This window comes from Nerophis ophidion, linkage group LG20 (genome assembly GCF_033978795.1).
Source record: "Nerophis ophidion isolate RoL-2023_Sa linkage group LG20, RoL_Noph_v1.0, whole genome shotgun sequence".
NCBI classification, from domain to species: domain Eukaryota; kingdom Metazoa; phylum Chordata; class Actinopteri; order Syngnathiformes; family Syngnathidae; genus Nerophis; species Nerophis ophidion.
The window spans coordinates 26,825,715-26,852,532 of record NC_084630.1 but is presented as its reverse complement, the minus strand read 5'-3'; the positions used below and the strand labels follow the sequence as shown (position 1 = coordinate 26,852,532).

Here is a 26,818-nt window from a genome sequence, read left to right as displayed (position 1 = left end):
CGAGTCCGCCATTTGTTATCCTCGCTGTAGTTAAAGAGTTCCTTCCTTTTCACTATCCTCTTGTTGTGGGGAAGACTGTACATGTGCATGCATCCTTCAGTATACTTCATGGTACAAACCTAAGGAGCAGTCTGGTCCGGACCAGTTCTGGTCACAGGTACACGTACTGGTCTCTGCGTTGAAAGTGCCATGACCCGAACACTGGTCTGGACACATGGCCTTGGCAATTTCACAGCTGGCTCCGCCCCAGCCCGGCTGACAGTGGCACTCGCCATGAATACACACTCCATGGGTGGAACAACTGGGGTCGATGCAATCAACTGGAGGCACAGAGAGAAAGAGATACACATCATAACGAGCTCAGACACACTGCCTATTCTAAAGCAGATATAGATACATATGGGAGCTAGCAGACGCTGGCCGAGCTCCAATATATACAGGAAGTGTTATACATACAGTTGTGGTCAAAAGTTTACATACACTTGTAAATAACATAATATCATGGCTTTGAGTTTCCAATAATGTGTACAACTCTGTCCCATTTACTCTCTGTAAAGCACCAGTTCCATTGGCAGCAAAACAGGCCCAGAGCAGAACACTACAACCCCCATGCTTGACGATAGGTGTGGTGTTCCTGGGATTAAAGGCCTCACCTTTTCTCCTCCTAACATATTGCTGGGTACTGTGGCCAAGCAGCTCAATTTTTGTTTCATCTGACATCACATGGACAAAGATAAGACATTATGGGGGAAAATTCTGTGGTCAGATGAAACAAAAACTGAGCTGTTTGAAATTATCTGAAAGTCAAGACCGCCATGACATTACCTTCATTACAAGTGTATGTAAACTTTTGACCCCTGTATTAATGGTCAAAATGATACATCTTTAAATCAACACTATAAATTCAAATATACTGAAGTGTATTATTTATTATGTTAGATAAACAGACACTATGCCTTTTAAATGTATATATTTTTTCTATTGTTGCTTATGTTATGTGATGTGCACCTGTTATATTTTCAAGCTCATGCACACTCTCCCACGGTGTCTTGATGCACGTGCACAGCAGGTTGGACACAACCATTGTCGGAGAGGACAATATATGGACAAAAGTCTCGGGACACACCTCATAATCAAGTAAATGGGTTATACGTGTATAGTGCTTTTCTACCTTCAAGGTACTCCAAGCTCTTTGACCTTATTTCCACATTCACCCACTCACAAACACATTCAAATCACCACTGATGGTGGGATTAGTAGGATTAGTGGCTCTACCACTCAAGCCATGCTGTCCCATTCATCAATTTGGGCGAACTCAACTTTCCACTTTTGGGTTCTTGTACTGTAGATGTAATGAATGAGTCATACAAAAGCTAACTAGCATGGGAATACGTCGGCGGCTACATCCAGCGGCCTGTGAAGCAGCGGAGTCTAGTAGCAGCGGGGGCTGTCTACGGAGCAGACGCCAGCGGTGTGATCGGAAACGCGGATGTCGAGCGGGGCTAAAAACAAAGCAGAAGGCTAATCCCCACAGAACACCACTTCCCTCCACCCTGAAGACGGATTTAAATAAAGGATGCGAGACTACTGGTCTGGGTAAGGAGTCAGTTAAATTAGAACAAGTTTTTTCTGCTTTGAGTGTTTCAGAGTTGGACATGTGTTTTACTGAGGTGGCTAACTATGATGCGTGCAGTTTATCAAAGCAACAAACAAACAATCGGAAAATCCCCGTTACTGAGGAGGCTAACCATGATGTGTGCAGTTTATCAAAGCAACAATCAAACAATCGGAACATTCCCGTCGTATCAATTCCTAGATATGCTCGTAATTATACTGAATGCACTGGGCATAATAAACACAACATTATTAATATTGCTACTACGGATAATTTGATCAAAAATTCCCTAAAACAGCCCACTACCTATAATATAGGTTTTTTAAACATAAGATCATTGTCTCCCAAAACGTTGTTAGTTAATGATATCATCAGAGACAACAATCTTAACGTCATCGGTCTCAGTGAAACCTGGCTTAAACCAAACGACTTTTTTGCGCTAAATGAGGCATGTCCTCCTAACTTTACACATGCGCATATTGCCCGTCCGCTTAAAAGGGGTGGGGGGGTCGCACTAATATACAACGAAAATTTTAACCTTAGTCCTAACATAAATAATAAATATAAATCGTTTGAGGTGCTTACTATGAGGTCTGTCACACCGCTGCCTCTACACCTGGCTGTTATCTACCGCCCCCCAGGGCCCTGTTCGGACTTTATCAATGAATTCTCAGAGTTCGCTGCTGATCTAGTGACACACGCCGATAATATAATCATAATGGGGGACTTTAATATCCATATGAATACCCCATCGGACCCACCGTGCGTAGCGCTCCAGACTATAATTGATAGCTGTGGTCTCACACAAATAATAAATGAACCCACGCATCGCAACGGTAATACGATAGACCTAGTGCTTGTCAGGGGTATCACCGCTTCCAAAGTTACGATACTCCCGTATACTAAAGTATCCGATCATTACCTTATAAAATTCGAGGTTCAGACGCATGTTCGTCAAACTAATAATAATGATAACTGCTATAGCAGCCGCAACATTAATACGGCCACAACGACAACTCTTGCTGACCTACTGCCCTCGGTAATGGCACCATTCCCAAAGTATGTGGGCTCTATTGATAACCTCACTAACAACTTTAACGACGCCCTGCGCGAAACCATTGATAACATAGCACCGCTAAAGTTAAAAAAGGCTCCAAAAAAGCGCACCCCGTGGTTTACAGAAGAAACTAGAGCTCAGAAATTATTATGCAGAAAGCTGGAACGCAAATGGCGCACGACTAAACTTGAGGTGCACCATCAAGCATTTAGTGATGGTTTAATAACTTATAAACGCATGCTTACCTTAGCTAAAGCTAATTATTACTCAAATCTCATCCACCGTAATAAAAACGATCCTAAATTTTTGTTTAGTACGGTAGCATCGCTAACCCAACAAGGGACTCCTTCCAGTAGCTCCACCCACTCAGCTGATGACTTTATGCAATTCTTTAGTAAGAAAATAGAAGTCATTAGAAAGGAGATTAAAGACAATGCGTCCCAGCTACAACTGGGTTCTATTAACACTGACACGATTGTATATACGGCGGATACTGCCCTCCAAAATAGTTTCTCTCGTTTTGAGGAAATAACATTAGAGGAATTGTTACAACGTGTAAATGGAATAAAACAAACAACATGTTTACTTGACCCTCTTCCTGGGAAACTGATCAAGGAGCTCTTTGTATTATTAGGTCCATCAGTGCTAAATATTATAAACTTATCACTTTCCTCAGGCACTGTTCCCCTAGCATTCAAAAAAGCGGTTATTCATCCTCTTCTTAAAAGACCTAACCTCGATCCTGACCTCATGGTAAACTACCGACCGGTGTCTCACCTTCCCTTTATTTCAAAAATCCTCGAAAAAATTGTTGCGGAGCAGTTAAATGAACACTTAGCGTCTAACAATCTATGTGAAACCTTTCAATCCGGTTTCAGGGCAAATCACTCGACGGAGACAGCCCTCGCAAAAATGACTAATGATCTATTGCTAACGATGGATTCTGATGCGTCATCTATGTTGCTGCTCCTCGATCTTAGCGCTGCTTTCGATACTGTCGATCATAATATTTTATTAGAACGTATCAAAACACGAATTGGTATGTCAGACTTAGCCCTGTCTTGGTTTAACTCTTACCTTACTGATAGGATGCAGTGTGTCTCCCATAACAATGTGACCTCGGACTACGTTAAGGTAACATCTGGAGTTCCCCAGGGTTCGGTCCTTGGCCCTGCACTCTTCAGCATCTACATGCTGCCGCTAGGTGACATCATACGCAAATACGGTGTTAGCTTTCACTGTTATGCTGATGACACCCAACTCTACATGCCCCTAAAGCTGACCAACACGCCGGATTGTAGTCAGCTGGAGGCGTGTCTTAATGAAATTAAACAATGGATGTCCGCTAACTTTTTGCAACTTAACGCCAAAAAAACGGAAATGCTGATTATTGGTCCTGCTAGACACCGAACTCTATTTAATAATACAACTCTAACATTTGACAACCAAACAATTAAACAAGGCGACTCGGTAAATAATCTGGGTATTATCTTCGACCCAACTCTGTCCTTTGAGGCACACATTAAAAGCGTTACTAAAACGGCCTTCTTTCATCTCCGCAATATCGCTAAAATTCGCTCCATTCTGTCCACTAAAGACGCTGAGATCATTATCCATGCATTTGTTACGTCTCGCCTCGACTACTGTAACGTATTATTTTCGGGTCTCCCCATGTCTAGCATTAAAAGATTACAGTTGGTACAAAATGCGGCTGCTAGACTTTTGACAAGAACAAGAAAGTTTGATCACATTACGCCTGTACTGGCTCACCTGCACTGGCTTCCTGTGCACTTAAGATGTGACTTTAAGGTTTTACTACTTACGTATAAAATAATACACGGTCTAGCTCCATCCTATCTTGCCGATTGTATTGTACCATATGTCCCGGCAAGAAATCTGCGTTCAAAGGACTCCGGCTTATTAGTGATCCCCAAAGCCCAAAAAAAGTCTGCGGGCTGTAGAGCTTTTTCATTTCGGGCTCCAGTACTCTGGAATGCCCTCCTGGTAACAGTTCGAGATGCTACATCAGTAGAAGCATTTAAGTCTCACCTTAAAACTCATTTGTATGCTCTAGCCTTTAAATAGACTCCCTTTTCAGACCAGTTGATCTGCCGTTTCTTTTCTTTTTCTTCTATGTCCCACTCTCCTTTGTGGAGGGAGTCCGGTCCGATCCGGTGGCCATGTACTGCTCGCCTGTGTATCGGCTGGGGACATCTCTGCGCTGCTGATCAGCCTCCTCTTGGGATGGTTTCCTGCTGGCTCCGCTGTGAACGGGACTCTCGCTGCTGTGTTGGATCCGCTTTGGACTGGACTCTCGCGACTGTGTTGGATCCATTATGGATTGATCTTTCACAGTATCATGTTCTCATAGTCATCATTGTCACAGACGTCCCACTGGGTCATTATTGTCACCGATGTCCCACTGGGTGTGAGTTTTCCTTGCCCTTATGTGGGCCTACCGAGGATGTCGTAGTGGTTTGTGCAGCCCTTTGAGACACTAGTGATTTAGGGCTATATAAGTATACATTGATTGATTGATTGATTTATTATATCCATCCATCCATCTTCTTCAGCTTATCCGAGGTCGGGTCGCGGGGGTAGCAGCCTAAGCAGGGAAGCCCAGACTTCCCTCTCCCCAGCCACTTCGTCTAGCTCGTCCCGGGGGATCCAGAGGCGTTCCCAGGCCACCCGGGAGACATAGTCTTCCCAACGTGTCCTGGGTCTTCCCCGTGGCCTCCTACCGGTTGGGCGTGACCTAAACACCTTCCTCGGGAGGCGTTCGGGTGGCATCCTCGGTTGGTAGAGCGGCCGTGCCAGCAACTTGAGGGTTGCAGGTTCGATTCCCGTTTCCGCCATCCTAGTCACTGCCGTTGTGTCCTTGGGCAAGACACTTTACCCACCTGCTCCCAGTGCCACCAACACTGGTTTGGATGTAACTTAGATATTGGGTTTCACTATGTAAAGCGCTTTGAGTCACTAGAGAAAAGCGCTATATAAATATAATTCACGTCACTTTACATCCTGAACTGATGCCCGAACCACCTCAACTGGCTCCTCTCGATGTGGAGGAGCAGCGGCTTTACTTTGAGTTCCTCCCGGATGACAGAGCTTCTCACCCTATCTCTAAGGGAGAGCCCCACCACCCGGCGGAGGAAACTCATTTGGGCCGCTTGTACCCGTGATCTTATCCTTTCGGTCATGACCCAAAGCTCATGACCATAGGTGAGGATGGGAACGTAGATCGACCGATAAATTGAGAGCTTCGCCTTCCGGCTCAGCTCCTTCTTCACCACAACGGATCGGTACAACGTCCGAATTACCGAAGACGCCGCACCGATCCGCCTGTCGATCTCATGATCCACTCTTCCCTCACTCGTGAACAAGACTCCTTGGTACTTGAACTCCTCCACTTGGGGCAGGGTCTCCTCCACAACCTGGAGATGGCACTCCACCCTTTTCCGGGAGAGAACCATGGACTCGGATTTGGAGGTGCTGATTCTCATTCCGGTCGCTTCACACTCGGCTGCGAACCGATCCAGTGAGAGCTGAAGATCCCGGCCAGATGAAGCCATTAGGACCACATCGTCTGCAAAAAGCAGAGACCTAATCCCGCGGTCACCAAACCGGAACCCCTCAACACCTTGACTGCGCCTAGAGATTCTGTCCGTAAAAGTTATGAACAGAATCAGTGACAAAGGACAGCCTTGGCGGAGTCCAACCCTCACTGGGAATGTGTCCCACTTACTACAATGTGGACCAACTTCTGACACTGATCATACAAGGAGTGGACCGCCACAATAAGACAGTCCGATACTCCATCCTCTCTGAGCACTCCCCACAGGACTTCCCGAGGGACACGATCGAATGCCTTCTCCAAGTCCACAAAGCACAATTAGACTGGTTGGGCAAACTAGTGTCTATTTAATAAATATTACTATAAGTGCTGAACGTTGTTAAACAATATGCTAATGAGCACCAGCCACCTCAAATTTTTTCTTTACCCTAAAATGTGCAACCAAGACAAACGCAATGTCCACTGTAGAGGACACTATTTCTCAGGTGGTTATCAACAGTGAAATATTTTGTGTACGTCATTTTGTCCATGTCCTGATGTCTCATAGTATTTATTCATAACTCAGGGTTTTTTTGTCAGCAGATATACAGTATACTGTAAGACCTATTAGACCAGGGGTGTCAAACTCAAATACAGAGTGGGCCAAAATTTTAAACTGAACAAAGCCGCGGGCCAAGGTTGAACAAATTAACCTTTTAATAGGGACCCAAACACGTTTTGCATTGAATATTGAACAAGCGAGACTTATATAACTTTATAGTGACATGCAAAATCGAGTTTCAAATAATACTAATAATTCAAAAATAGCTATGGCATATCAAATCAAATTTAAATAGAAATTGAATGCCTCTTTTATATTTGCAGCCCTCTGACGTAAAGACCAAAATAAACTTTTCCCACAGGATAATAATACATTTTTATATTGTAGCGTCCAGGAAGAGGTAGTACTGCAAGGGGTTCTGTGTATTTGTTCTGTTGTGTTTATGTTGTGTTACAGTGCGGATGTCCTCCCGAAATTTGCTTGTCATTCTCGTTTAGTGTTGGGTCACAGTGTGGCGCATATTTGTAACAGTCTTAAAGTTGTTTATACGGCCACCCTCAGTATGACCTGTATGGCTGTTGACCAAGCTTGCATTGCATTAGCGTGTGTGTGTGTGTAAAAGCCACATATATCATGTGACTGGGCCGGCACGCTGTTTCTACGTAGGAAAAGCGGACGTGACGAAAAGTTTTAGAGGACGCTTGAGGCAGTGCCTTTAAGGCACGCCCCCAATGTTGTTGTCCAGGTGGGAATCTGGTATGAGTATTAGCAGTGAATGTGGTGTTACAGCGACACCGCCGCTGTATAATACCGGCGAGCCAGATCTAATGTTAATTTGATATTGCCTCAAGGGCCAAATGACAGTTTGACACCCATGTATTAGACGGCAAACAATCCAAGAAAAAAGAGTGACTGAAGAAAACAAAAAAAAGACCAACACATTAGCTACATTGCCCAACCCTCATATGGAAATGAATGCCAAAAACTCATCTATGAATGTGAAGTGAATTATATGTATATAGACCTTTTCTCTTGTGACTCAAAGCGCTTTACATAGTGAAACCCAATATTTAAGTTACATGGGTGGCACTGGGAGCAGGTGGGTAAAGCCTCTTGTCCAAGGACACCACGGCAGTGACTAGAATGGCGAAAGCGGGAATCGAATCTGGAACCCTCAAGCCGATGGGACGGCCAAACTAGCAACCGAGCTATGCCGCCCCATGGATAAGTCTTTCTCCTTTTTACAGCTGTTGATATTACACAAGTGTCACTTCTCAGTGATGCTTACCTAATATATGTATGAATGGCTTTCATTTATTCACGTATGTATTTTGTAAATTGAAATGCCATATTTAACATCATTTTCCAGTCAGCATTAAATAGGATTAAAGCATAAGTGCACAGACACACACTCACACACACAGACATACACACACGCTCTGTTATTGAGGGCTGATTCTCCTCCGTCTGTCTCACCAACACACATTCACCAAGGATTACTTGACAGATGGTTTAATTCATTTGAAATCTAGTTAATGTTTCTGTATACAAATCTTGTGGTGTGTGACATACATACGATGTATGCTCAGCAACTATAAACCATCACACAGAATCTCTCTCTGTAGATCCATTCTTGCGCTCAAAATACACACACTCACACACACACACACACACACACACACGCACGCACACGCACACACACACACACAAACACACTCACACATTATATACTGGTTATCATTTGGAATGGGGACCAAGTTTTTGATCATCACTTGTGGGGACCACCCTTTCTACAGGTTGTGGAGGCATAAACAAAATGAAGTGAAATAGCCACTGCCCAGTTAGCTCATACACGTCTTTAAATCTCTGGATTGATGAAGTAATGTGCCGATCATTCTAATTGGGGACCCAAAGGGAAAAATAGTTACTATGGTTCACGGGGACCAAATTTAAATAATTTTGCATAATTCACACAAATTTGTACGTGACTACTGAGGTCCATTTAAAAAAAAAAAATAAAATAGTTCAAATTTAATATGACATGATACTCAGAACACAGCACTACAGCTGTCCTCTTATAGAATGATTCATCACTTACAGTATGTCCTTGAATAGCCGCCGGGCATGTAATATGCGCCTGCCTTGAATTCCTGCCTGGTAAAACTCGCTCCCCAAATTATTAGGCGCATGCTTACTTTTACCGTTGGGTCAAATTCATGACCTTACGAGTGACCCTTCCCCTGCCATCATTTTCAAAGTGGCGGAGGAGTTTATTTATTTGCTTTAAGTGTATATAAACCAGGGGTCTTGTTCCACAGCCATACAGATCACACTACTGGTTGTGATATAAAACAATTTTAACACTCTTAATAATATGCGCCACACTCTGTGAACTCTAACCAAACAAGAATAACAAACACATTTCTGGAGAACATCGGCTCTGTAACACATTCTAAACGCAACATAAGAATTACCCAGAATGCCGTGCATACATGACTCTTGGCTATATTATACACCCCGCTAGCACCCCCCCCCCCCTCCCCCCTGGGTTGGGGGCGCATGTATAGTATAGCCAAGAGCCATGGATGCATTGGAATTCTGGGTAATTCTTATGTTGCGTTTATAATGTGTTACAGAGCCAACGTTCTCCAGAAATGTGTTTGTTATTCTTGTTTGGTTAGGGTTCACAGAGTGTGACGCATATTAGTAAGAGTTTTAAAGTTGTTTATATTACAACCGTCAGTGTAAACGGAATGGCTGTTGACTAAGTATGCATTGCAATCACGTATGAGAGGCAGCAAAATGTATGCCTCCTGACGGCACGCAGATAGTATGGTGAAAAAGTGGGCGCAATGACATGTTGTAGAGCAGTGTTCCCCACCCACTGGGCCGGGCCACTGAAACATTTGTCAGAGCAGTGGTTCCCCAACCAACGGGTCGCGGCCTCAAAATAATTTTTTATATATATATTTTTTTCTTACTGCATGCCATTGGTAAGCGTAGGGGTGAGAAGAGGTTTTAAATTAATTAGCGCTTGCTTACTTTTACCGCATGCCTTGAACAAGCGCAGGAGTGAAAAGAGGTTTTAAATTATTTAGCGCCCCGGTGGCTATTCAAGGAAATACGGTAAATGTAAAGCAAATCCTGCATTTTCTGTGACATTACTGAAAACTGTTTTGTAGCAGTAATGAAGTTGCCTGGAACTCCAACTATATATATATATATATATATATATATATATTTATATGTTTTTCACTTTGACGGCGTCTTCTACCGGCCATCTTTGTTGTAGTTTTTAGCGCTTCCATAGTGAGTCTACTGACAAAACCTCAAACTAGGGTTGACCCGATACCAATATTTTGGTATCGATACCAAAATGTATTTTGATACTTCTCTTAATAAAGTGGGAAAAAAATAAAAAAAATAAAAATGCATTTATTTATTTTTTTAATCTTGGGACTTCCCGTGGGCTGGATTTTGGACACCGAGCCGTAGTTTGTGGAGAAGAAGGGGGTCGGTGAGAGTGAGAAAAGAGGCGAAAGTTTGGTAGTAGAATTAGATCAATTTGGGCAATGCTATTGAACTGTTGTATCTAGATTGATCTCCCAAAGCTTTGGATTAAAATATCAAAATGAGTAATCTCTGCCTCTGATTGATTTAAAACCAGCTCATGTGTCATCAAAAGATCTTGGGAGGGGAGGAGGGGGGGTCCAACGCAACAAGTTTTAGCTTTATTTGGTAAAAGTGCCGGAGAGTAACATGTCTGAGGGTAGCCCTAATTAAAAGTAGCATTGATGTAATATTGGCAGGTGATTTATTTGTGTTGTTTACCTTCCTCACAGTTGTCTCCTTTATACCCAGTGTTGCAAATGCAGGCGCCCACGATGCAGATGCCGTGTCCTCCACAGTGGATGTCAACACATTGGTTGTTGGGCACATCGCACTCCGTTCCTTTCCAGCCGCTGTAACACTGGCAGCGTCCGCGGGAATACTGTCCATTCCCACTACACAGCACAGGGCAGGAAGCTGGAGCAGACACAAAGATAAATGACTTAAAGAGTCCACTTTAGTGGCCCCACTCTTCTCAATAATGCAATACAAGCACAGAACTGATTCATTATCTCGTGGTGTTCCTTTTTTCCAGCGGACGGTGACACGCCATACTCTGGAAGTTATCCTTCAGTTTTTTTCTTTGAAAATACAAATATCTAATGATGATGATGCATTGTTGTTATACCAGGGGTCTTCAATCAATCATCCATTTATTTGCTTGGACTTAGACAAACTTTATTGATCCACAAGGGAAATTGTTCCATACTGTAGCTCAGTTTAAAAGGATCGAAAGGGTAAGGATGGAAAGAATAATGCAGGTATTAAGTAAACTAAAAATGTACCGTAGTAGCAATAACATATATGTAATATTTACATATTATATATACAGTATATAATAAATACTGATATATTATATTTTTATATAATACAGTCGTGGTCAAAAGTTTACATACACTTGTAAAGAACATAATGCCATGGCTGTCTTGAGTTTCCAATAATTTCTACAACTCTTATTTATTGTGATAGAGTGATTGGAGCACATACTTGTTGGTCACAAAAACATTCATGAAGTTTGGTTCTTTTATGAATTTATTATGGCTCTACTGAAAATGTGAGCAAATCTGCTGGGTCACAGTTAATTATGGGTTCCATGTCCCTTGGCAGGTTTCACTGCAATAAGGAACTTTTGGTAGCCATCCACAAGCTTCTGGTTGAATTTTTGACCACTCCTCTTGACAAAATTGGTGCAGTTCAGCTAAATGTGTGGGTTTTCTGACATGGACTTGTTTCTTCAGCATTGTCCACACGTTTAAGTCAGGACTTTGGGAAGGCCATTCCAAAACCTTAATTCTAGCATGATTTAGCCATTCCTTTACCACTTTTGTTGGTGTTTGGGATCATTGTCCTGTTGGAACACTCAACTGCACCCAAGACCCAACATCTGGGTTGATGATTTTAGGTTGTCCTTAAGAATTTGGAGGTAATCCTCATTTTTCATTGTCCCATTTACTCTCTGTAAAGCACCAGTTCCATTGGCAGCAAAACAGGCCCAGAGCATAATACTACCACCACCATGCTTGACGGTAGGTGTGGTGTTCCTGGGATTAAAAGCCTCACCTTTTCTCCTCCATCGAATTGCTGGGTATTGTGGCCAAACAGCTCAATTTATGTTTCATCTGACATCACATGGAAAAAGATAAGACATTTTGAAGGAAAGTTCCGTGGTCAGATTAAACAAAAAATATTGCCAAGGGACATGTAATCAAATATTAACATTGCTGTATGAATTTGGTCACATTTTCAGCAGACCCATAATAAATTCATAAAAGAACCAAACTTCATGAATGTTTTTTTGTGACCAACAAGTGTGTGCTCCAATCACTCTATCACAAACTAAACAAGAGTTGTAGAAATTATTGGAAACTCAAGACGGCCATGACATTATGTTCTTTATAAGTGTATGTAAACTTTTGATCGCGACTGTATTTACAATATATAACAAATCCCAATTACCATGTATAGTATTCCAGTATATGTAAAAGTTGCAAACAAAGAAAAGGAAAAAAAAGGCCAGTATAAAATTGCAGTGTGTTAACCTTCATTCTCTACAAGAATACCAAGGCCAATGTTATTGTTATTATGTTGTGAAATAACAAGCTAATCTTAGTTTTACCTAATAATGCTACTGAAATTTGTTGGAATATTTAGTGTACTAAAAAAACAGAGTAGTCAAAGATGAAAGGAATAATTAGTCGCTGAAACGGACTTTAAAAACTGAAGGTTCTGCAGCAACAAATCCTATTACCTGTACCTGTACATGTTGCATTACAGGTCACATTCACATTCACTATTCCAACATTTACATCATTTTTATTTGCATACCTCGAGAGCAGTCGGGCCCCAAGAATCCGGGAAAACAATGACATATTCCTGAGAGACAGTCCCCATTTCCATGACAGTTCTGGGGACACTCCATAATCGACTCTGATTTAGCAAAGAGGTGGTGCAAGGGTGCAAGTTAATTGGGCGGGCAGGAAATAGAACAGTATGTCATGAGAATAATAAAAAAACACACTGAAAGACATGTCTGCTACAGTTGCTATAGTTACATGCAGTCAGTCCAATCAACACATTCTAAAATCCAATTATCCTGCTTCCTAGCTCTTGCTCACTCTCCACACTGCACACTATTTTTTTTTTGGTCCCTCTTGTGATGCTTGATATAAGCAGAGAAGTGTTGCAGGTAAAGTGTGTATCATATTAAACTCCTAAAAAATTGTGATGCATCACGTTGTAATTGTATGCATGTTCAAAATAAACATAAAACAGTCTATTACCGTGTTTTACTATAGGGCACACCAAACTATAAGGCGCACGCCCTATGGGAAGGTATATTTCCAAAACATAGGCACACCGGATTAAAATGTACAATAAAGGGGTCAAATTAAGATTTTTTTCTACTTTTAAAACACTTTCTAGTCGTCTACATAACTAGAGATGTCCGATAATAATGAACTGCCGAAATAAATGTTTTAAAATGTAATATCGGTTTCAAAATGATCAGTATCGGTTTCAAAAAGTAAAATTCATGACTTTTTAAATCGCTGCTGTGTACACGGACGTAGGGAGAAGTGCAGAACGCCAATAAACATTAAAGGCACTGCCTTTGCGTGCCGGCCCAGTCACATAATGTCTACCCCTTTTTACACACACAAGTGAATACAAGGCATAATTGGTCAACAGCCATACATGTCACACTGAGGGTGGCTGTATAAACGACTTCAACACTGTTACTAATATGCGCCAAACTGTGGAACCACACCAAACAAAAATGACAAACACATTTCGGGAGAACATCCGCACCGTAACACAACAGAACAAATACCCAGAACCCCTTGCAGCACTAAGTCTTCCAGGATGCTACAATATACACCCCCCGCTACGCCTTAACCCACCTAAAACCCCACCCCCACATCCACCTCAACCTCCTCATGCTCTCTCAGGGAGAGCATGTCGCGAACTCCAAGCTTCTGTTTTGAGGCATCCATCCATCCATTTCTACCGCTTTTCCCTTTCGGGGTCGCAGGGGATGCTGGAGCCTGTCTCAGCTGCATCCGAGCGGAAGGCAGGGTACACCCTGGAAAAGTCACCATCTCATCGCAGGGCCAACACGCAATAACATTCCTTATTGTGGCATGATAATAAAAAATAATGCACTTTGTGACGTCAATGATAAATATGGCAGTGCCGTGTTGTCCATTTTTTTCCATAACTTGAGTTGATTTATTTTGGAAAACCTTGTTACATTGTTTAATGCATCCAGCGGGGCATCAAAACAAAATTTGGCATAATAATGTGTTAATTCCACGACTGTGTATATCGGTATTGGTTGATATCGGAATCAGTAATTAAGAGTTGGACAATATCGGCAAAAAAGCCATTACCGGACATCTCTATTCATGGCATGTAATGGTGGTTCTTTGACGAGGGTGGAATCGGCTCTCTTGGTTGCTTTGTTGGGTCTGCTCCTGTCTCTGACCATGCCCACCCCCCACCCCAGCAGACGATGGCGTGGAACACCGCAGAGGCCACCAGAGTGTATATGGGTGTTGAAATGATGTTTTTGTTTGGTTGCTTGTCCATGCATGTTGCAATCATGTGTGCGCAATATACAGTGGGGCAAAAAAGTATTTAGTCAGCCACGGATTGTGCAAGTTCTCCCACTTAAAATGATGACAAAGGTCTGTAATTTTCATCATAGGTACATTTTAATTGTGAGAGACAGAATGTGAAAAAAAAATCCAGGAATTCACATTGTAGGAATTTTAAAGAATTTATTTGTAAATCATGGTGGAAAAGAAGTATTTGGTCAACCATTCAAAGCTCTCACTGATGGAAGGAGGTTTTGGCTCAAAATCTCACGATACATGGCCCCATTCATTCTTTCCTGAAAACGGATCAATCGTCCTGTCCCCTTAGCAGAAAAACAGCCCCAAAGCATGATGTTTCCACCCCCATGCTTCACAGTAGGTATGGTGTTCTTGGGATGCAACTCAGTATTCTTCTTCCTCCAAACACGAGGTCGGGTCGCGGGGGCAGCAGCCTAAGCAGGGAAACCCAGACTTCCCTCTCCCCAACCACTTCTTATAGCTCTTCCCGGGGGATCCCGAGGCGTTCCCAGGCCAGCCGGGAGACATAGTCTTCCCAACGTGTCCTGGGTCTTCCCCGTGGCCTCCTACCGGTTGGACGTGCCCTGGAGGTGTTCGGGTGGCATCCTGACCAGATGACCGAACCACCTCATCTGGCTCCTCTCGATGTGAAGGAGCAGCGGCTTTACTTTGATTTCCTCCCGGATGACAGAGCTTGTCACCCTATCTCTAAGGGAGAGCCCCGCCACACGGCGGAGGAAACTCATTTCGGCCGCTTGTACCCGTGATCTTATCCTTTCGGTCATGACCCAAAGCTCATGTCCATAGGTGAGGATGGGAACGTAGATCGACCGGTAAATTGAGAGCTTTGCCTTCCGGCTCAGCTCCTTCTTCCCCACAACGGATTGGTACAACGTCCGCATTACTGAAGACGCCACACCGATCCATTGAAGGTGCGCCTTATAATCCGGTGCGCCTTATGGTGCGGAAAATACGGTAGTCTTGTAATATAGTAAGGGCATGCTCTACCAATGGTATGGAATGGTAATGGAGTAAAACACGTGCAAACTTGATAGCGCATGCAATGCTGATCTGCTAAACTTGTGCACTGTGGATTGTCTTTTAATGACTAAAATAGAGAGTGCAATCCTTTTCTGTCTTTATGTACATGCAGAATATATACTGATTATCAGAATGCCTGCAATGCTGGGAGGAGAAGATGCTAATATAATAATTTAGCACTCGCAATGGGACTTATCAAGCTTGAACCTGTTTTGCGACTGCTGTTCTGCGTCTATATTTGACAATCTATGAATGTACGTGCTAGCTGGCACAGTTACGCACAAACGGTTTCACCGCGGTCAGAAGGAAGCAATCACTGCAGTGATAGACAATGGAGAATGTGGGTGTCAACTAGGGCTGGGCGATATATCGATATACTCGATATATCGTGAGTTTGTCTCTGTGCGATATAGGAAATGACTATATTGTGATATTCGAGTATACGTTGTCACGCAGTTGCTTTTATCTACGGGCATTACACTACAGGCTCTTCTCACTCTTTGTTGTCTCTGCTTCTCACAGAGACAACGTATGTCACATACGTATACGCCCTCGCGGAGCAGAGAGGTAGCAGCATGAGTAACGTTAGCTGTGGTGCAAGTGGTAATACGAGAGAAAGAAGGTGCGAATCTGGTAACAAATGAAGGAAGAATTCATTCCCAAGAAAAACAGCAAGGGGTCCATTGTCTGGCCGTGGTTTGGCTTCAAGTGGGAATATGTCAAACAGACAACCGTAATTTGTCAAGTGTTGGGAAAAAGCGTTGCTTCAAAATGTAGCATTACTGCTAATGTGTAGCATCATTTGAAAAGTCACCCACTAGAGAATGAAGAGTGCTTACTCCACATATCAACATCTCCGTTCTGTGCCACACCAACAAAATACAGAGGCAACGATTTCCAGATCAACACCGTATGAAAAAAAGAGTCAACAACAGAAGGAGATAACGTCTACCATGAATTGATTAACGTTTGCACCGACTTAAACAAGTTGAAAAACGTATCCGGGTGATACCATTTAATGGTCAATTCTACGGAATATGTAAAAGTTTAAATCAATTAAAGTCCACAGGAACCTACCACATAGCGAAGGACATACACTATTTGATTTCCTATTATTTTTATTTGACAGTTATTGAAATATCTTGTGTGACATCATGCACAAAAGTGCATCTTTATTTTATGGAGAGACGGAGCCGACAGCGGGGTAGGACAAACAGCGGTCTTACTCAAGATGGCGGCCAGGAGGCGGAGTGTGTGGCGGAGTGGAAAGGCGGGTCGCGCTTGGAGCGACGCTGCAGCAATCCGAGTCAGGCGCGTAAACCACACAACTGCTCTCAATCCCTGCATCTTCTCCTGCAGTTTAAAAGGGGAGAAGGAGGAGCGATCGGGGCAGAAGACGGAGGAGAATTGACGGCAAAACACGACGAGAGCGACCAGAAGAAAGATGAACCCGTGAGGAAGACGCAGCCACCGGCCACCGAAAGGCGAGCTGAGTCAAGCAGCAAAGGAGGTCGCGCTAGAAATTGGCGCGACCGACTGGGACCAAACAAGGTTTATTGAAATAATAAACGAGTGTCTAACCTGCTACGTTGCGTCTTGTATAGATGGTCCATGCAACCCGCACGATGACAGCTGGAAACCTGTCACATATTTGTTTTAAACTATTGTAGTGGCGTTCCGTACAAAAAGTGCACTTTAATTTAGTGCTGTTTTTAAATGTCTCTGACAATCTTGCACTTTCTGTTTTGGAAATGACATGAATGTTTGTGCCACTGCTTAATGACTGTTTAATAAATACAGTTTTGATAAATTGACTTAGCGTCACGACGCAGAGTCGAACCCACGTTTCCTCGGCGGCTAGAGCTGCGTGCGCCTCCGCTAGCAGTGCGCCAAGAGAGGCCTCTGCTGACAGTGCACTCAGACTCGATCTCACTCGTGCTGAGTGCAGCACGCCCAAGCAGCAACAAGCCTGCAGCCTGTCAAGAATCAACACACCTGGATTTGATGAGAGGGAGCAGCATAAAAGCCAGCAGACCCGAGGAACCTTTGCCAGAACGTCGCTATCTTCTCAGTAAGCATTACGTCTGGCATTCCCTCCCCTGTACTTTGCTCTTTGCTCTCTCCGACTCTCCCTTGTTCATGTCCCTTGTGTTTTTCCACAGTTACTCCCCTGTCTTCCGTGATCGTACCTTGCCTCTCGACATCCATCCGGACTCCTAACTGCCTTCCTCGATCCACGACCTCCCTGCTCAGAACCAGACCACGCTGCCTCGCTCCTGCCCCTGACATCTTGCCTGCTCACGAACTGCCCCTTCGCTTTGCCCCTCTGGATTCGACGAAGGATACAACCAACACTCACAGACAACAAACCCTTGTAACATTTATATTATTAATATTACACGTAGTCATCACTCATTCACTTAGAGTAGCATACACACGCCATGTCTCATCAAAGGTTTAAATAAACCTTGTGAACCACAGTTGTGCCCTGGTTGTCGCCTCATTCCCTCCTCTGTACATAACACTTAGTTGTGATTTCCCTCTCTGCATGAAAGTTTAAAATGAGCATATATTAATGCAGTATGTAGAACAATGTTTGAATGTAGACACATAGAATCATCATACTGCTGTGATTATATGCGTCAAGTGTTCATTCAATATCGTGTATCTTGACATGGTCTAAAAAAAATCGAGATATTAACAAAAGGCCATATCGCCCAGCTCTAGGGTCAACATATTTGGATAGTCAGAAATAAAAATATGTGTATTATTCTATTCATCAGTATTACTTTATAATTCTATACATACCGGATGACTTAAGGGGCTGATTAAAGTAAATTCATTTGATTCACTTTGAAGTCTGCTCATGTTTTTTTTTAGTTTTTTTTTACTGGCATTCATTTTGTGTATGGTATAAGCCAAAACCCAAAAGAGGATACTGTCAGGTCTTGGTGTTCACATTCTGTTTAGTTATTGGATTTCATCAGTTCCTGTTTTTTCACGAAAACCCATTAGTTTTTACCTGTCCTCATGTCACGCACCTGATTCATTTGGACTCACGCACCTGTCGTTAATCAGTCCGCCTGGCGACATCCCATTCATGCGCTGCACTCTTGACACTCTGGGTAGTCTGTCCAGGTCATAGTTCATGCTGCTCTTTTCTTGCCATGTAAGTTTTTTTGTTTATTCAAACCACAGTTTAGCGAGTTTTACAGTTCATGTTTTCATGTCCATACTTTTTGTTTTCTAAGCCAAGTTTTGTAACTCCGTGTGAGCGCCTTTTGTTTTCACCTTTTGATAAATAAAAATATTTCATTACCTTCACATCGTGGCTTCAGTCGCTTTGCACTACGGCATGGGTGTCAAACTCTAGCCCGTGGGCCAAATCTGGCCCGCCGTGTAATTTAATTTGGCCCTTGAGGCAATATCAATTTAGCATTAGAGCTGGCCCGCCGGTGTTATACAGCGTCGGTGCCGCTGTAACACCGCATTCACCACTAATACTCATACTTGCCAACCCTCCTAATTTTCCCGGTAGACTCCCAAAGTTCAGTGCCCCTCCCGAAAATCTCCCGGGGCAACCATTCTCCCGAATTTCTACCGATTTCCACCTGGACAACTATATTGGGGGCTTGCATTTAAGGCACTGCCTTTAGCGTTCTCCACAACCTGTCATCACATCCGCTTTTCCTCCATACTAACAGCGTGTCACATAATAATTGGCTTTTACACACACATGATGCATTTGGCTTCTGTAGACGCAGTAAGCGACTGCAAGACATACTTGATCAACAGCCACACAGGTCACACTGAGGGTGGCCGTATAAACAACTTTAGCACTATTACAAATATGCGCCACACTGTGAACCCACACCAAACAAGAATGATAAACACATTTCGGGTGAACAGCCACACCGGAACACAACAGAACAAATACCCAGAAACCCTTGCAGCACTGACTCTTCCGGGAAACTTTCAGCAAACTGACCAATAATTAACGTTTTATTCATGCATTTTCTCTTGCTACTTCAAGGCTTGAATGTTTGATTCATTTATTATTGTTATTTTACTTTCAAATGTATTATTAGCCTGTGGAAAAAAAATGATATTTACCTCAGAAGATTGCAAATAGAAAAAAATACTTTTATTTCAATTTCATTTGATATGCCATTGATAGGGCTTCACGGTGGCAGAGGGGTTAGTGCGTCTGCCTCACAATACGAAGTTCCTGCAATCCTGGGGATAGGTTGATTGGCGACACTAAATTGTCCCTAGTGTGTGAATGTGAGTGTGAATGTTGTCTGTCTATCTGTGTTGGCCCTGTGATGAGGTGGCGACTTGTCCAGGGTGTACCCCGCCCTCCGCCCGATTGTAGCTGAGATAGGCGCCAGCGCCCCCCGCCACCCCAAAAGGGAATAAGCGGTAGAAAATGGATGGATGGATGCCATTGATATTCTTTTAATTATTATTTGAAACTGGATTTTGCATGTCACTAAAGTTATATAAGCCTTGCTTGTTCAATATTTAATGCAAAGTTTGTTTGGGTCACTATTAAAAGGTTAATTTGTTCAACCTTGGCCCGCGGCTTTGTTCCGTTTAAAATTTTGGCCCGCTCTGTATTTGAGTTTGACACCCCTGCACTACGGGAAAACAGACCGCACCATAGTCCACGCCTTGACAGATACAAACTATTGTTGTGTGCTGGATTTTCCACAGCATCACAAAACACTGCGACAGGGATCATTAACTGGCAGACTGTGGTACGAGTCTAGACCCAGGCGCCATACCATTTGGACCTGGACTTACACTCTATTAATTATTCAATGATTTAAAGTTTTGACGGACTTAAAACATTCCAGGCAGTAAACATGGTGACTATGTGACTCTAAATGCAAAGACAGACGAAAGTGAAGCAAAGCAACTTTCATGTAAGAATGAGTGATATTGACGGAAATAAGAAAGAAAGGAGTGAGACTTATGCAGAGGGAGGACAGAGACAAGAGATCGAAAAAATAGCGATGATACTATTGCAATCTCTCGCCCTGACCCCCTGCCACAATAGAGAGAAAGCGACGAATCGTAGACAACAGAATAGTAAATAAACATGATGCTCTGTAAGAAGAGAAACGTGGATAGCGACAACGGTACTTTGAAGCCAGAATGCATAAACTTATTATTCCCCTGGAAGGATAAAAAACTATTTTGTCTCATATTCAGAGACGATGGGTAAAATAAAACATTATGACAAGGTGTTTTGGAGCAAACATACACACTAATGTCTAATTTGATGTCACAAAAAAATAAGTGCTATAATAACCTAACAAAAACACCTGCTGTACCTGGACTACGCATGAGGAAACGTTCTGTATCTGGACTGATTTGAAATCAGTTAAAGACCCCTGCTCAACTGGTTGCAGCATATGATGCATTGGGTGTGCAGCCGGTAGTACACGCACATTCGTCATTTAAATAGGGCGTCCTGCACTACTTTTGTACTTATCAATTGTATATGCAGTGTTAGTAAATTAAAAAAAATAAGTCACATTTTAGTAGATCAGGCCCTAAGTGGTTTGTATTTTGTGACGGCGCCCAGTGTTCACTATAGAGCAGGGGTAGGAAACCTATGGCTCTAGAGCCAGATGTGGCTCTTTTGATGACTGCATCTGGCTCTCAGATAAATCTTAGCTGACATTGCTTAACGCGATGATTATGAATAATTTCGCTGGTAATCACAGTGCTAAAAATAACGTGCAAAATTCAAAAAATTCTCATGCATTTAAATCCATCCATCCGTTTTCTACCGCACCTGTTCAAGAAGTCGCATTAATGGTAAGAAGTATTTTATGTCACGATGGGTGGGGTTGCAGCTTGCTGAGGGGTCGTTCTCCCAGGAAGGCAGACGGAATACTCGGGACATTGCATTTAGGTAAAAACAGGATTTAATTTTAACTAAAAAAATATACAAACAAAAATCGCTCACAGCCGAGGCACAACTTGGGCTAAAAAACAAAGCTAACGCATAAACAGACTAGGAACATAAATCAAACAAAGCTTACTCGGCATGGCATGAAGCACGAAACTATGGCAAGGCATAAAACAAGTCAGCACAGGGCGACTGACTGGCAAAGACGAGCTTAAATACTGCCTCTGATTAGTGCTCTGGAAGCAGGTGAGCGGGCATTTTGTCCACCAGAGACAGGTGGACAAAATGAGTAACCAAGGAAACCAGACAAGGGAGTGGAAAAAAACAGGAACTTAAAGGGGAACATTATCACCAGACCTATGTAAGCGTCAATATATACCTTCATGGTGCAGAAAAAAGACCATCTATTTTTTTAACCGATTTCCGAACTCTAAATGGGTGAATTTTGGCGAATTAAACGCCCTTCTGTTTATGGCGCTGGAAGTGATGACGTCAGAATGTGACGTCGCCGAGGTAACACACCCACCATTTTCATTTTCAACACATTAAAAACAACGGGTCTCAGCTCTGTTATTTTCCGTTTTTTTGACTATTTTTTGGAACCTTGGAGACATCATGCCTCGACGGTGTGTTGTCGGAGGGTGTAACAACACTAACAGGGAGGGATTCAAGTTGCACCACTGGCCCGAAGATGCGAAAGTGTCTGCCGCCAGACCCCCATTGAATGTGCCAGAGTGTCTTCACATTTGACCGGCGATGCTAAGGCAGACATGGCACAGAGATGTATGGATAACCCGCAGATGCATTTGCAACGATAGTCAACGAAATCACAAAGGTGAGTTTTGTTGATTTTTACTGCCAGCTAATCGATGCTAACATGCTACGCTAATCGATGCTAACATGCTATTTACCGGCGGTGCTAAAGCAGACATGGAACAGAGATGTATGGATAACCTGCAGATGCATTTGCAACTATATTATGTTTCCTTCCACCCACATTTAATGCGAAAAAAACATTTACCAATCGACGGATTTAAGTTGCTCCAGTGTCAAAAGATGCGAAAGTCCTGATCGTTTGGTCCGCATATTTTACCGGCGATGCTAACGCAGCTATTCGGCCATGCTATGGCTATGAATAGCGTCAATAGCTATTCGCTCAATAGCTTCAGTTTCTTCTTCAATATTTTCATACTCCAACCATCTGTTTCAATACATGCGTAATCTGTTGAATCGCTTAAGTCGCTGAAATCCGAGTTTGAATCCGAGCTAATGTTACTATATCTTGCTGTTGTATTCCCATTGTTTGTTTACATTGGCAGCACTTTGTGACGTCACAGGGAAATGGCCAGTGTCTTCGCAGAGAGCCAAAAATAAGGCACTTTAAAGCTTTATTTAGGGATATTCCGAGACCAGTAAAATTTTGAAAAAAACTTCAAAAAATACATCAAGCCACTGGGAACTGATTTTTATTTTTTTAACCCTTTTGAAATCGTGATAATGTTCCCCTTTAAAGAGTCCAAAGGACAAACAGCACATGGCCAAACAAAAACATGATCAACAGACATGACAATTTATTTATTATTGGTTAGCTTCAGAATAACAATGTTATCAAAAAGAATAAGAGACTTACTATACTCTAAAAATGTTGGTCTTACTTAAAAATGCACGCATTTAGTTGTATTCAGTGTTAAAAAATATGATATGGCTCTCACGGAAATACATTTTGAAATATTTGGCTTTCATGGCTCTCTCAGCCAAAAAGGTTCCCGACCCTTGCTATATGGTATATACCGTATTTTCCGGAATATAAGGCGCACTTAAAACTCGACAGTGCGCCTTATAACCCGGTAAGTCGAATGTACGGAATAATTTCGGTTGTGCTTACCGACCTTAAAGCTATTTAATTTGGTACATGCCTTCCGCCCGAAAGCAGTTGAGATAGGCTCCAGCACCCCCCGCAACCCAAAAAAGGGACAAACGGTAGAAAATGCATGGATGGACATGGTGAAGTGATAAATGTGACCAGTAGATGGCAGTCAAACATAAGATATACGTGTAAACTGCAATATGATGGCAGTCACACATAAGAGATATGTGTAGACTGCAATATGACTCAAGCAAACAACACCAACATTTCATATGTTCCATTAAAAATATAGAAAATTGCACACAGCGCTCAAAAATCTATCAAAATGTTTTAGTACGACTTTGGTAAGCTATGAAGTCGCACCGCTTGGTGGATTGTATTGTGCTTCATCATAGGAGTATTATTATGGTGTGTCCATAAGGTAAGACATATTATCTGGCGTTTTGTCCGCCTTTGTAGTCCGTGGTCATAGTCGATAAGCTTGTTCTTTTTCTCTATCCTCTTGTTATGGGACACTCATCCTCCGCTGTTGCCATTTCTAATATAAAGTAGTGTAAAGTTCTTACTTTTATCTGTCAGTAAACTCGCCATGAAAGCGCTAAAACATACCGGTGTAGTGAGTTTACATTATTCACCCAAGGAACTTTAATTATTAGAGAGTTTTGGTCGGACAATTTTTCACAGGACACATTTCTGTCACAATCTTGTTTCCGGATGAGGTGAGTACGCCTTTGTAGTCCGTGGTCACAGTCGATATGCTTCTTCTTTTTCTCTATCTTCTTGTTATGGGAAATTCATCCTCCGCTGTTGCCATTTCTAATATAAAGTAGTGTAAAGTTCTTACTTTTATCTGTCAGTAAACTCGCCATGGAAGCGCTAAAACATACCGGTGTAGTGAGTTTACATTATTCACCCAAGGGACTTTAGTTATTAGAGAGTTTTGGTCGGACGGTTTTTCACGGGACACATTTCCGTCACGTTCTTGTTTCCGGGTGAGAAGGTGAGTCCGCCTTTGTAGTCCGTGGTCATAGTCGATAAGCTTCTTCTTTTTCTCTATTTCTCATTATGGGACATTCATTCTCCGCTGTTGCCATTTCTAATATAAAGTAGTGTAAAGTTCTTACTTATATCTGTCAGTAAACTTGCCATGAAAGCGCTAAAACATACCGGTGTAGTGATTATATATTATTCACCCAAGGAACTTTAGTTATTAGAGGGTTTCGGTCAGACGTTTTTTTACGGGACACATTTCCGTCACGTTGTTGTTTCAGGATGAGAAGGTGAGTCCGCCTTTGTAGTCCGTGGTCATAGTCGATAAGCTTCTTCTTTTTCTCTATATTCTTGTTATGGGACATTCATCCTCCGCTGTTGCCATTCCTAATATAAAGTAGCGTAAAGTTCTTACTTATATCTGTCAGTAAACTCGCCATGAAAGTGCTAAAACATACCGGTGTAGTGAGTTTATATTATTCACCCAAGAAACTTTAGTTATTAGAGAGTTTCGGTCGGACGGCATTTCACGGGACACATGTCTGTCACGTTGTTTCCGGATAAGAATATGCTGCTCTGTTATTGATTGAAGTAAAGTCTGAATGTCATTAAAACAGTAAGCTCCATCCTTTGACACTTCTTCCGTCCTTGCACGCTACACCACTACAACAAAGATGACGGTGTCGAAGGTGAGCCACGTAAATAAGAAAAGCGGCTTAAAGATGATCTGTAAAACATAATCTATGCAACATTTTGACCACCATGACATGTTATGTAAACCACAAGGAAGTATTTTCTATTTAGAAAAAAATAAATAGAAGTAATATGACTCGTTTATATATGAAAAAAGCTCGAAAATAGCCCATTCATCGGCAGTGCACCTTTTAATCCGATGTGCCCTATGGTCTGGAAAATACGGTACAATGTGCTTGTTCTACGGGTTATAGCAGAATCTCAGTTTGACAATCTGCAAAAGTCTTTTCACATTTATTTTAACTCAATGCGTGTGGACTTTGCATGGGGTTTTGAAGACTTTCGGACTGAGAACCCAAATGATGTGCAGATCAAAATGAAATGACCTGTGACAAAGACTTACCAATGATGACAGTATTGAAAGACACTTGTTCCGTATTGCGCCCGTCATTGTAAAAGGCCAGATGCCAAATGCCCATGTCCAGGTAATGAATGAAGCCAGCCTCGTGCACGTTCACCGAGCGCTTGTGTCGGACAGTTCTTTCCGAGTCCAAACCACCAAGAAAGGGTACATGTGCCATGTCCACGTCATGAAGGGATCGTTTGGATAGAAGACGACTTCCATCCAGCAGCTCCACAAAGTCATACTGGAAGACAAGCATGAATTAGTTGCATTATTATTTTTACACTGGAATTTGTTAATACTATATTTTACCTGTAATAAGCCAGAGAATTTTATAAAATGTGTTACAGTGTTGGATACTCGTGGAAAACTACTTAAAAGCGAAAAATCCCATGGCTCATGAGTTTTGGCATGCACTTGCATCCAAGGCCGTAACTGAAATTTGACAAATACCAAGGTCAAAAATTGGTTGTCGAAGAGAAGCTTTGAAATGCTGAAATAATGGGTATTCCAGCACCATATAAATATAAAACGTTTTTATTGAGGTAGAACAGGGGTGTTCAACTCATTTTAGCTCAGGGGCCGCATAGAGGAAAATCTGTGCACACACGGGCCGGACTATTAAAATCATGGCATTATAACTAAAAAATAAAAACGACTTCAGATTGTTTTCTTTGTCTTACTTTGGCCTAAAATAGAACAAACACATTCTGAAAATATTACAATAAAATTATAGAAAAAAATAGCGACAGCATTATTTTTTTCACCATCAAAGTTCATGTTACAGCTGTTCAACAACAGGGGGTGAAATATCATAAGGGAACAGGTATTATAATATTTCTTCAGAAAAAGCCTTTTAGCTAAAAAAAAAAAAAAAGCTATGGAAACCCTGATATGACTTATTAGGGACCGAATGTCCCTTTGAGACAGAGGACCTTAATGTATTTCTAAGGTTTTATTATTATCATTATTATACTGACGCCTCTTTGAGCTGTAATTTGACCCGCTTAACATGCTTCAAAACTCACCAAATTTAACACACACATCAGGACTGGCGAAAATTGCTTTCTAATAAAATAAATTAAAAAAAACCCCTCAAAACTGCTCTCTAGCGCCCCCTAGGAATAAAACACAGACAAAACTGCTCCTAGGAAGAAAACACAGACAAAACTGCTTGTAACTTCCGGTAAGAGTATCGTAGAGACATGAAACAAAAACTTCTATGTAGGACTCACTTAGACCTACATTTCATCCATTTACATCGTTCAGCAAAAATCAACAGGAAGTTAGCAATTACCCCTTCAAAACAAAAGTTTTGTAAAAACCCGTCACCATTTTTCAAACATTATCTCCTCTGAGCGGTTTGTTGTGTCGGCTTCAAACTCGCACAAGA

At 42.2% G+C, this 26,818-nt stretch overlaps 1 protein-coding gene across 6 annotated transcripts in view; it reads right to left on the bottom strand.

Moving 5' to 3' along the window:
- tenm3 (teneurin transmembrane protein 3) overlaps positions 1 to 26,818 on the bottom strand; it is a 779,964-nt gene that overhangs the window by 261,409 nt on the left and 491,737 nt on the right. For all 6 annotated transcript variants that reach the window (XM_061880866.1, XM_061880868.1, XM_061880869.1 and 3 more), the window contains 4 exons: positions 25,426 to 25,669; positions 12,722 to 12,823; positions 10,619 to 10,813; positions 120 to 320 (listed from right to left, as the gene is read on the bottom strand). In XM_061880866.1, coding sequence (XP_061736850.1) covers positions 120 to 320; positions 10,619 to 10,813; positions 12,722 to 12,823; positions 25,426 to 25,669 — 742 coding nt within the window. The remainder of the gene's footprint in view (positions 1 to 119; positions 321 to 10,618; positions 10,814 to 12,721; positions 12,824 to 25,425; positions 25,670 to 26,818) is intronic.